This window comes from Chaetodon auriga, chromosome 2 (genome assembly GCF_051107435.1).
Source record: "Chaetodon auriga isolate fChaAug3 chromosome 2, fChaAug3.hap1, whole genome shotgun sequence".
NCBI classification, from domain to species: domain Eukaryota; kingdom Metazoa; phylum Chordata; class Actinopteri; order Chaetodontiformes; family Chaetodontidae; genus Chaetodon; species Chaetodon auriga.
Window position 1 is genome coordinate 11,183,860 of NC_135075.1, and position 12,548 is coordinate 11,196,407.

The 12,548-nt window shown below is 44.4% G+C and overlaps 2 protein-coding genes across 2 annotated transcripts in view; both read left to right on the forward strand.

Annotated features, from left to right (window-relative positions):
• Nucleotides 1–510: 510 nt before the first annotated feature.
• On the forward strand, nucleotides 511–3,223 carry myl2a (myosin, light chain 2a, regulatory, cardiac, slow). Its single transcript, XM_076747406.1, has 7 exons — nucleotides 511–545; nucleotides 1,162–1,254; nucleotides 1,849–1,924; nucleotides 2,016–2,120; nucleotides 2,228–2,306; nucleotides 2,510–2,558; nucleotides 2,782–3,223. Exons 1-7 carry the CDS (start codon nucleotides 543–545, stop codon nucleotides 2,884–2,886), a joined length of 510 nt encoding a protein of 169 aa, XP_076603521.1. The 5' UTR covers nucleotides 511–542; the 3' UTR covers nucleotides 2,887–3,223.
• A 4,914-nt stretch (nucleotides 3,224–8,137) lies between these two features.
• Nucleotides 8,138–12,548, forward strand: part of pxna (paxillin a) — a 28,657-nt gene continuing 24,246 nt past the window's right edge. Inside the window, exon 1 of the mRNA XM_076754066.1 lies at nucleotides 8,138–8,363. Within this exon, the coding sequence (XP_076610181.1) occupies nucleotides 8,351–8,363 (13 nt within the window). The 5' untranslated portion in view covers nucleotides 8,138–8,350. The remainder of the gene's footprint in view (nucleotides 8,364–12,548) is intronic.

The following is a 12,548-nucleotide window of genomic DNA, read 5'->3' on the forward strand; positions in this document are numbered from 1 at the left end:
TGTGTGACTTTACCCCATCTATGGTCGCAGTAACACTCAGGTCATTTCGACAAAATGAAAGAGAGACTGCAGACTTTAAAACCAGCTCAGCAGATTTCATATTCTGTCTTTTGTCTTTCATTTCTAACATCACTGTCGTTGAGCTGATACTCTGCTTGTCCATAGTTTTAGACAGGCAGTGGTCTGCGGACAGAGGGAAGTATAAAGTGATTAAGTGCTTTCACCTTCAGTCTGCTCTTGATATTCTAAACCAGTTATTCCAATCTCTTTGTCCACTGTCAGTCATGAGAACACGGAGCGAGTGGCTACTGCAGAGGGGTGTGTGTGTGTGTGTGTGTGTGTGCGTGTGTGTGTGCACATTTCTTGCGAGCATGCAATACTGTATGCGCTGTATGAAGCATCATTTACCTGTCACTTCCTAAAGAGGACATAGTTTATAAATATCGTCCAGTGGAACTGAGGGATGGGCTACAAAAGGCTGCCTGCAATCTCCCCATTGTTCACTGGCATCATTGTTGGACTGACCTCCCAGCTGCTCAGCCATGGTAAGTCTGTGTGTGTCTGTGTGCGTGTTTGTGTGTTTGTGTGTGTGTGTGTGTGTGTGTGTGTGTGTGTGTCACGCTTGATGGTGCAAGGACAGAAACAGGCCACTTTTTTTTTTTTTTTAGCTTCAAGGATGCTAACTTCATTCTGGACAGATGAGTGCTACAATTCAATACTCATGATTGATCAGCTTAATAAGATGAATACCAAGTAAAAACTAAAACATCTATAGATGGTGACATTTTTACCAACTTTTCACCAGACATTCAATGTGTTACTATGCACATTTAATGCATTCTACATTGCACAGACCATATTTTATTTTTTAGGGAAAAGTAATCTCAGTGTTTGACTTGCTAAAGGATACTGAAATGACAAATGTCAAATTGTTTTTGTCTTATAGCTCAACTCATTTTTGCACATTTTGATCTTGTAAGCCTAAAATGTAATAAAATCGATGCTCTTGCGTTGTTGCTCAAAAGCATTTCCCCATTTTTCACCACAATATTCAGTTATTAAGCCATTCAGTCCCTTTTATTTATATTGCCCGACATGTAGCTTCACCTCTACTGTCGTACTGAGTCTGCCTCATCTCTGCTCCTGTCTTTGTGCTAAAAGGCCCCCAAGAAAGCCAAGAAGAGGACAGCAGAGGGAGCCAACTCCAATGTGTTCTCCATGTTTGAGCAGGCTCAGATCCAGGAATTTAAAGAGGTGAAAGCTGCTCGACTAATCTTTATTTCACTCATTTAAATTTGGCTGAGAACGACGTGAGAAATGTGGAAATTGTGCATGAATATGCATGTAAGGTATTATGGTCCAAGTGATTTCTGTCTTAAAAACACCCAGCGACACATACAGAGGTCTCAGTCTCCTCTTCCCTCTACGTCCTCGTCTGTCTTTCCGTTTCCATTGTTCGTCCTTGCAGTATGTCCACCTGTCTATTTTCCTGCCCCTGGCTTGGCAGCAGTGAGGCTTGCGGTATGTTGGTATGAGCGTCAATGGTGCCCAGACATCCAGACTGTGTCATCAGTGATTAGGCTGCAGATAAACTGCTGGGCATGCCCTGGATGCCGGGCTAAACCCCGGAGGGCTCGCAGGTTATAAATACTGAGCGGTGTTCACCTATAAAGATGTCACCCAAAATATTCAAGGGAAGAAAGGGAATGTAACACCATGTGCAACAGTGCTCGGGTTTTTACTCTCCGAGATGTGGGCTGAAAGCACGCGGCTGCAATCTGTCTGCAGATATCGCCTCTCAGAGCCGAGAGACTTATTTATATGTACTGTCCTGTGCACTGACCTCAGGCCTTCACCATCATGGACCAGAACAGAGATGGCTTCATCGACAAGAATGATCTGAGGGACACTTTTGCTGCTCTTGGTATGTTGACATCACCTGTTCTCAGACTTGCAAGATGTGAGTTGACTGAATCTGCTTCATCTACATTTATGTGGACTGTTTGGTGCCGCAGGAAGGCTCAACGTGAAGCAGGAAGAGATCGATGACATGCTCAAAGAAGCTCCTGGCCCAGTCAATTTCACCGTCTTCCTCACCATGTTCGGTGAGAAGCTGAAAGGTAAAGACACACGAGCTACAGATGAACATTTAATCACAAATCTTGATCCAAGTCATGCACATTGAAGTATGTTTGGAGAACCGTACTGACAGCTTTAATGTACGTAGGTGCTGATCCGGAGGAGACCATCCTTAACGCATTTAAAGTCTTTGACCCTGAGGGGAAAGGTGTGCTGAGGAAGGACTAGTAAGTGATATAACACGCTCCACTGCAACACGATCATTTAATGCAAATGGTGTTTTGTAAGCTTTTCCTCAGTTTACGACTGCGTCTGGGTCTGACTCATTCATCCCTGTACAACTCCACAATAAGCAAAGCCATCACTTCCTCCCGGTGTGAGCACAGGCCTCGTCATCTCATCCAGTGTTTTCTCTCTGTCTCCTGATCAGTGTGACACAGATGCTGACAACACAGGCAGACCGATTCTCCCCTGAAGAGGTACATTGTCGTGCTTTTATACTAATTATCGTTATTATGTCTGATTGCTTTGTCTGTGTGGGTGAGGGACGAACGTCATCATGACGACCATCAAAATCCATGTCAGAAAGAAAAAACACCTCAGTGAATTATCAGCGCAGCCTTTCATGCACGCTGAGCTACAGTATGTGTTATGAGTAAAGCTCTGATGAAAGTGACGGTAATATCGGCTCTTTGTTGTTAGATGGAGCAGATGTTCGCTGCCTTCCCCCCAGATGTGGCAGGGAACCTGGACTACAAGAACCTGGTTCACATCATCACCCACGGAGAGGAAAAGGACCAGGAGTAAACCTTTTTTGTCAGCACGTTCAGCAAATAGAAAGTCCACCTTTTGCCTGTACATGACTTGAAACTGGCCCACTGCCCTTGAAGGAGATATGGACTGTGGTGTATTTATCCATGTTTATGTTGGCTGCATTTTCTCTGTACAGTACTCACGCAAGAGCACAAGAAGGTCAGGACAAGATTTTCTCTTCCAGGCCCCAAAAATGGACAGCATAGCGAACTGTCTCAGATTCAGCTTTGTCCACATTCAGCTGAGACAAATCAAATGATTTTTCCTCGCCATTTTCTACACTCAAAACCACTTGCCTGTATTTTTCTTAGAAAATATATATTTGTTAGGTCCGCGCATGTTCGTCTAATAAAAGTTTTCAGACAGAAGCAAGCCTCTCAGTCTGATTTTTATTTACAATTTATCAAGATGGTGAGATGTTGGGTGGTGCTCATCTGTTCATAGGAGAATCAAATCACTGCTGGAAAACACCAGCTAGTCTCTTCATTCCATGTTAGGGAGTGAATGTGTGTGTCGACCACAGGGGAGGTGCAGTTGGTCCTCAGTATCCCAAGAATTGTTTGTGTGTGTGTGTGCCTGTGTGTATGTTGCGTGCATATCACAAAGGAGTAGTGTGTGTGTGTTGTGTGTGTGAGCATTAAATTGTTTGGCTACTGAAACAGAGGAGTTTAGTGAGACAAAGCCCTGTTGTTATTTTAGTGCTGTGATGATGTGAGGAGGGTAATGCTATACCCTGAGTTTGGGTGACAGGCACACAATAGCATACCACTAAGTGATCCTCACCACCCTCACCTACCCCACTTCTCAGACCTTGGCAGGGTGATAAAAATCCCTGGTTGTTCCAGCTGGAGGGTCTGAGGCAGGGGGGAGCCGGCTTGTCAAGCCCAGACTAAAGTATTGCCTTCTGGAGGGGAGATGTAGGGAATGGGTGGGGATAAGTGCTTGGATCAACTCCGATATTTGAGCTCACATCATGCCCCCTCTAAGCAGCTGCCTAGCACTCTGAAAATTAAAATAATTGATGCCTACAGAGCAGGAAAAGGCTATGAGAAGACAGCAAAGTGTTTTCATGTAGCTGTTTCCTCAGTTGGTAATGTAATTAAGAAATGTCAGTTAACAGGATCAGTGGAGGTCAAGCCGAGATCTGCAATGCCAAGAAAACTTTCAGAGAGATCTTCTCGTTGGATTGTTAGGAAGGCAAATCAAATCTTCAGAAAGACTTTTATCTGGCTACAAGAAGCCTTTACGAGCTGTGGTGGAGGTCAAAGGAGGATGTTGTGTTTTCAGCTTGTCATGGAGATCCTCTCCCCCATGTGGCCAAAACAAAACATCAAGCAATGGATGCAGCTTTAATATTACTGCTCTCACGTGTTAGATGCAATCCAGCCTGTGTCAGTATGTGATTAAAATGCATCTTTAATACAAAACTCTCCATGTAATTATGAAGAAAGAGATTACTGTGTAGTACAGAACCATGGTACGGTGCTGTCATGTGTTGTTTATTGCCATCAGAAGTATGTAAGCAGCTGTTTTACTGCAGTGGAAAGAGGAAGGATGTGACAGCAGCATGCTGTGCTCTGTTCAAACTACCGCCTCACACTGTAACAAATACACACACAGTACACAGTTTATGTATTTATATACTGTATACAGTCTTTACAGTTTGTTTTTTAAGTCTTATCGTAAAGTTTCACCGCAGGGTGAAAGATTAGGTGTTTCATACCTGGGAGTGAGTCAGAATTGGCCAGCAGCAGCTTCTGAGGAGGCGGCGGGTTTAAGAGGTTAAGAGTTTCCTGTTCCACCTTCGAGTGAAGTGTGTGATGTTGTCAGAAATAACAAGGGCAAGTTTGTGCATTATCTCGTCTAAAAGGCCACCGATGGCAGTCTTCAGTGTCCACAGTCCTGCTTACTGTCTACAGTTGCGTGATATCTGAAAAATACGGTCAGAAACATGTTTTGATCTGTATGTTAACATGAACTCCATAAGAACGAAAGGAGACCTCATATGTTTGGATATGTGACTCAGATGCAGCAATATACAAACTGAAGATGTCTGTCTGCAAATGCTGCTGTTGGCTCAGCTATCTTCATATTTGGTCATTTTTCAGGTTTTGGGATGAATCCGTGGCTTGAGAAAATTCCCTGCTCTGCTTGGCTCATTGAAGTGGGCTGGATGGTGTCAAACGATCATTTTCATCGGGGAAACAAACCTGTTTTCTTTAGTCCCATAAGAGCTGAGATGATGGAGATACAAGGTTTGTACCTGAAAACGTGTTGCTAGGAAACAGCTCGGATCCAAGTTCATTTCTTGGGAGCTACCTAGCAATAGACAATAATTATAAGTAATTATAATCCTAGTCAGTTACAGACACTAGCAAACACTGCATAAGAATATGAGCCAGTTATCACAGTATGTTTTAAAGTGTGCAACGGTCTGTACAGTGTCATGTGTCATGTGATGCTGCTGCTGTTTCTCTGTAACAGTGAAATAAAGTTCAGAGTATTAACACGTCACATTATGTCTTTTTGGGGTAAAGATTGGGATAAAGACTGTTCAAGCCTTGATGAAGATGCTATTCTATAATGAGCAGTGATTATGCATGATTCCTTATGGAATAGTATACTTGTCTTCTTGGAGTCTTCATCGTTTCCCAAAGGTTTCCTCTCCTGGAGCTTCCTCTGCATGAAAGGGTGCAGTTTGGTGTCATGGTTGATGGCAGTCTCCATCTGTCTCTTGGTGACTTGCTGAACTGTCTCCACCTTCATGCACTCCCTTCCCTCCAGCAGTTTGGATCAAGATTATATAGTTTTATTGGCATTACAACTGTAGAGCCTGGTTGAGTTTGTCTTCTAAGATGTGGATATGTTTGCTGTGGTGTCTGTGTCAGCCTTGTAGTTTGAGGATGTCTCCTGGGACTCTTAACTAACTGCTAACTGGAGCCATGCCGGAACAGCCACACAGTGGTTGGGAAACACTGCCTGAAAATCAATAAAACATGTTGGAACTAAAAGTAAGTACAACATTTTACAACAAAACATTTCTGAAACCTCTAGGCATTGAAATAAAAGTGGAAAGCCATTTATTCTGACTCAGACTGAATGAAACTGAGTTTGATCGAAAAGAACAGCATCAGTAGTGTTGTGAGGTCAGTCTGAAAGTCTGCATAAGTTTACACAGCAGCACCCCCCAGTGGCCATTTGGGAAAATGAAAGATGAAATAAATCAAATGGGAATCCAAAATGTTCAACAATGGCTGCAGTCCTCAATGTATCCACAACATGCCCTTGTGAAACAGAAATTCTACAGGCCGAATAAACCTCAATTAATTCCTCAAAAGCAATCATATCAGTCATCATGCAGCAATAAAAAAGATAAAAATGATAGCTTCAACAGAAGTCGTGTTTAAATTGCTTAAAAGCTTATGTAAAGCCACAATAAAGTCACTATATCTCACTGCTGAGCACCACACACTGGACCTCCCTGTGGGATTATTATAGAAATATTACACCAATCATTGATCAGGAGCTCATTGATCACAGTGAGCTGAGGTTGCAATTAACACCCTCTCACAGACATTTGTATTGAGATTTAATGCAGTTCATAAGTGGCATTTAGTCTATATCCGCCACTGAGAAATATATATAGTAATATCTATTCGTGCTGAGTGTGTGTTCAAGGAGGAAAGCAAAACCCGTTTCTGGCCCTTTCTATTTCAATTTACAGCCATTTTAAGGCTTTAAATTGCAAAGCTTTTCAAGTGGACGCCCGCCCTCACTGGCCCACGACACCTTAGTAGCTCGGCAGTAGGACCAGCATTCGTGCTCCACCCCCCCAAGTCTTCCCACCCCTTAGCTCTCCGTCCCTCTCGTCTGTCAGCCTGGTTGCGTCATTGCTCACTCCTTTAAAACCAGAGCCACATGGATGCTATCTCCACCCTCCTGATGATGTCTCTGACTAATTTCGACCATCTTGTGGGCTGAACCTCTGACCCTGAGGACTGCCAATGATCCCCACAGTGACTACACTGGGAAACCCCTGTGACCAACTTCCACCGCGAGGTTCCAGGCTCTCCATCCCCTCTGCTGGCTTTCAAGGGTGAAGGACTGATATTACCCAAGCTTTTGCTCTCTTGTACCTCCTCAGTTCTTTCCTTTCAGGGTAGGGTCACCTTCAAAAGGACCACAGCTGAAGTTTTGTGTCTGCACGTTCCTCTGAAAGTTTGACTTGGCGTGAGGACCCCTGCATCTTCAGCCCCCTAGCCTACCTTCTTCCCTGGCCTGAGAAGCTGGTGAGGTGAGGACCTCTGGCTTGGAGCTTGATATTCTTTTGCTTCCTGTCTTCCTCCAAACCTTCAGCCAGCTCGACCAGCACCTGATCATGCCACCATCTGAAACTCCTGTCCATCATGCTGTCATGAAATTATGATTATGCCATTTCACCTATAGATGGCACTATGGCAACAGAATACATTTAAGATGCACAGAACACAGAGGCTGTGAGTCTGGTACAGTCTCTCCTGTCCTCTACACAGGACTTAGGTTGTCTCCAGAAATCATGGCCTCTACCAACCAAATGTCACCTACAGTGCATTATATATGTTTGGTTGTTTTCCCATGAATACATTTAAACAACTTAAATAGCCAACATTTTCTTTCATTTGTTTAGAGTTTGTCTAAAGCTTTAGCAAACGCAACCTTGAGCAGGCGCCTGCATAAAAAAAAGAAGTGAAAGAGAAAGCATTAGACAAATGTCACTGAGTCCTTAATACTCTGTATAAAGGGCTTATGTACCTGTTTCCTATGTTGTGTCAGTCTACAGTAACTTTAGTCACTGAAATGTTCAACATGTAAGTTCCTCCATAGGCCAAGAGGTGGGTTTATCACAGTGTGGTTCTTAATTATTGCATATTTTATCTTTAAGTGCTCCACTTTGGTGATCAGCAGGGTCAGGGATTTGGCAGTGTTGCTGTCCTAATTGTGACAATATGGACAAGAATATGTTGGGGCCCCGCTGATACAAAAACAGGTTTGTGGAAGTTATAAAAGCTTTGAGACAATACAGTTTACCTGCACATTAATGCTGTTCTAAGGATGTTCACCTATAATCTTCTTTGTATCACCCCTGGCTGACATGTCCTGTACGCTCAGCCTCTCCAGTGGCGCTCTCTGTCGCTAGATGTCGCTGGTCCCTGTGCGGAGGGGCTGGTGGGCCGGCAGGGGGCTGGATGTGGACTGCTGGAGACTCCAGGGGGGCAGCGGGCTATGTGTGAGTGTGTTTGTGAGTGTGTTCGAGGTTCGTCGGGCAGCAGGGGAACTTGAAAACTTCACTGCGCTCAGCGACGGTGATCCGCGATCGGAGATTTGACGACTGGGAGCTGAATCGGCTGCTTACAGTCCCGCTGTGGTCGACTGAGGAGGACCGGTCCGGTTCTCAGCATAGGAACGATTTCCGGCCAACATGGATGATTTAGGTAAGTTCGCTCGCCGTGAACGCAACATTTCTACAGCGCGTGTGTGCCTGTGTATGTACTGTTAGCGCTAACACACGCGCTGCAGTCAGGGCTGGCGTTAACGTGAGGGGCATAAAGACCAAACGAGGGTTTTCAGGGGGTTGTTGACCACAGTTGTCTGTCTGGGTCAGCGGGATGTTCAGGTAAGGTTCAGGTTCAGCTGAGCACAGCGCGAGGGTACGTGCCCAGAAAGGCCCCGCGTGCTGACACCAGGAATCACTGGCACGAGGCTCATTGCGATAATTAGCCAAATGAAGTGTGTCCCAGCTGTTTTTTGTAAAGTAAAAATCGTCTTTTAGAGGACATAGAGCGCTGGTCGTGGTGTTTGTGGGCGAGTTATACCTCACAATTCCTCCACATCACTTAACGAGGCACGATGGCTGCTGCAGGGCTCCTGGAACTTTTTCATGCTCAAAACTGCCAGAAAAAATCTCTACATTCACCCGTTAATCACCAGTGTTATCTGACATTAGACAAGGTGATTGTCAGGATTACATAACTGACATAAACAACCATTATTGAGAGACTGGCTCCACTCGTTGTATTATCAAGAGCCCATTTAAAGCCCATTGCAACTAATTTTCACATTGAATTCCGCCCTGGTCTCAGCCGATTGCTCCACCGGGGCTGTATTTGCCCACATTTACAGCTGCAGATGAAACCAGAAGAGCTGTGCTGTTCTTCTGCCTGTACAGATGAGTTTAACTCAGTGAATTATGGCACACTTGGTGACAGCAGAGTATGTAATGCCTGAGGGCAGCTTGTGGTGACAGGGAGGGCTTGTAGAACTCAGCACAGTGTTCTTGATGCACACAAGAACCCGGTTCTCCAGATCCCCTCTGTAAATGTTCCTTGGCTGTCATTGTAGTAGAATGCAGACCCTCTCCAGTGATGTGTAAGTGTGCAACGTAATTCAAACCAGAGGGAAACCTCTGATTTAACACTACAATGTGCTCAGGATCAGAACTTTACATATTCATTTCCACCCACTGACTGTGTTTACAAGGCTTTGAGTTTACCCTGGCAACTGTAAGGTTAAGTTTAGCAGGACATTTGTGTAATGCATTGGAGGAGTCGGGTTCATTGGATGCTAAAAAAACAGCCCGAATGCATTCAGAAAGTCAAAGATGATAAATGTCTTGCAAAAGCTATCCAAGAACTATTACTGCCTGTTTTCTGTTAGCTGCAGGTGGACTGGCTGTCAGATAAGAGATCGGGCTGTGTTCTGCAGTATGTTAACATATCATTCTCATTCCAGGCAGGACAGGACTATTCAGACTGGCTCCATTTTTTTGCATACTTAACGTTATGTTAAAAAGCTGTTGGGGTGTTTTCGCACTCATAGCAATCATGTGCGCTCCACCGCAGGACACCTGGATTTATCTCATTTGAGCCAGATCCCAGCTCTCTGTTTGACGTCTCGGTGGTGAGAGTGGGACTGTACCAAGAATATCGGTCATTCTATATCCAGTCAATATTTATGGATACCTTCTCAGCTTACATGGGTGAAGGGCTTTCCTTAAAGTAGCTGCTTAAAATAAGAGTGTTGCACAACCCAGAGTAATTACCATGTCACAGGGTTGTAAATTCTGTCATTGATTTAGCAGAGACCTGGAAAAATGTGGCACACAAACTTCAGAGAAATGTAGACTACAGATGCTCCCCTGTCCGTGTTGTACGCTCTGTCATTATGGATGGTCCTGGGACGGGAGGCGCAGAGGGACGTTTTATCGCCATGTGTTTGCAGAAATTGAAAGTGTTGAAGTTTTAAATTGGTTTAAATGTGAGGCAGTGCAGGGAGTTGTCTGCCTCAGACCTCCGAGAGGACAACGCAACCTACATGTATTTTTAGCAGAGGAGTCCTTCCTCTCAAGTGCAGAGCCACCAGCACCCAGAAGCCTTCCACCAACCAGCAGTCACCTCTCCTTTCACCTTTCCCTTACTTTTCTTGTTCGCTTTGAACAGTCCCTATTCCCATACTGCCCCAACCCCCGTACATGAAAGCAGTGACTCTGACAGGAAGCTTCGCTTTCTCCCCAGAAGGGTCTTTGCAGTGATCCGCACATGTGCACACACTCAATTTGCTCTATCCTCATGCTTCCTTCGACACCGGCCGTGGCAGCAGACTAGCGCTGCGCGCAGGCAGGGCGTCGGGGTGGATCAGGCCCACATGCAGGGATTGGGCCTCAGCCAAAATCTCTCCTCCTTAAACACTGCACTGCTCCACCCTCTCTCTCCCCACTCCCCACCATTCCTGTGGTGAACCACGCAAGAAGCTGCAGGCTGCAATCTATTGACAGTTTAAAGCTGGCTGAGTTTGCAGGAGAGCAGATTAGCCTTTAGGAAGCCTTGGGTGAAGGCAGACTGGGATGCTCGATAGCCGGCAATCATCAGGTTTTTAACTCCAGTCAGTAATGAAAGTCAGTATTGGAAGTTGGAAACAGAAGCTTTCTTTTACTATGCAAGACATGGATTTCTGTCACTCGTGTCTCATTGTATTTATGCAGTCTTTGCAGTTTTCGATGCTGTTGCATGTTCTGAGGCAAACTTGCATTGACCTCCCCTCCTCAGCTATCAGCGCTGCCAAGCGTTGCTCCTTGCTTCACTGCTCTGGGCCTGCACCAACAAGACATGAATGTCAAATAGCCTCCAAAGTTACTTCCTCTCTCTGACTTTGAGCCGCAGTATCTTTCAGTATTTCCTTTCCGTGTCTGCAAATACAGTAACTGATTTGCTTTACTCTCACCTTGGTGGCATCATTTGAAGTGAAGTGATTCCCCAGAGCCTTGTCGGCACAGGAGCCGCTGTGTTGGAAATGTCGCTCATGGAGTGGGCGTGGACGAAGGAGTTCTTTACTAACTGCAAATGAGATCTGATGTAGCCCAGATACTCAACCAAGTCTAAATTTAGGTTGCTTCATTGTTTTGATACCAAAAGAAACGTTAGACAGCTCACATGTGGACATTTGACATTTCCTCTCTTCCTCATACTCTACATTAGACTGTGACACAGATATCATTTATTCTCAGTGGAACCACTCAGTGGTATTTTTTCTTCTCGATGAGGGAAGCAGTCCATATGATAATCTGATTTCCTCTTTGCTTTCAAACAGTACTGCCTTGTCAGTCACGACTGTTTTCAACAATAGTCCACCTTCTACTTCATTTGAATTGTGATGCCGCGGTGGATCCGCTCTGCAGTGCCTACATTGTAAAAACTAGTCAATTAATTCAAGTCTGTTTGGAATCAATGAAGTAATTTTGTAAAATGCATAACCCGTGTTTAGAAGTCACAAACATGTGTTTTAGGGGAAATCATTATCAAGAAAAATTGGCTATATGACTTTTCCATTTTATTAATATGAACCAATTTTTCCCATGATCTTTTTTAGAGGGAAGGTAGGTAAGAAGATTGTTACCACTCTTGTGTGTGTGTGCATGCTAAATATGCAGCTAAAGCCAGTAGCTTGTTAGCTTAGCTTAGCATAAAGACTGGAAAAAAGGGGATATGACCAGCCTGGCTGAGTCCAAAGGTAACAAATCTCCCTACCAGCAGTTAAGACGTTATTTAACTCAAACAAAAAACAAAAAAAAACAAACTGTTAAAGTCACAATTCTCTGCCTATGCGCCGTTTATATACCTGACTGTTCCTTCGCAAGATAGCCAGTAGTGACTCAACCACTCCCAGCCAAAAAACAGACACACACACACACACACACACACACACACACTAAACCACAACAACTTGTTTTCACACTGGTTTCTAGTTTCTATACAGATGAAACAATCAAGATACCAACAAGTCATCTTTAGAGGTGCTTGTGGGCAGATTGTGTTACCCTTTGACAGGCAAGCTATTTCTCCCTGTTTCCAGTCTTTTTGCTAAGCTACGCAAGCTAGCTACTGGCTCCAGCTACATATTTATCATGCAGACCTGAGCAAAGCCAAGCAAGTGAATGAAGTGTATTTACCAAAATGTTCAACTATTCCTTTAAAGGGAATCTAGACTTGGGCTTGAGGTCTACACATTACGCTACTACACATTTTAACTGAAAGGCTTAGTTACAGACTGGGGGTGTACATTTTTAAAACACAAACCATTCACTAGACAGGACGGCTTTAACAAAAGATGCTATTGTGTCACAT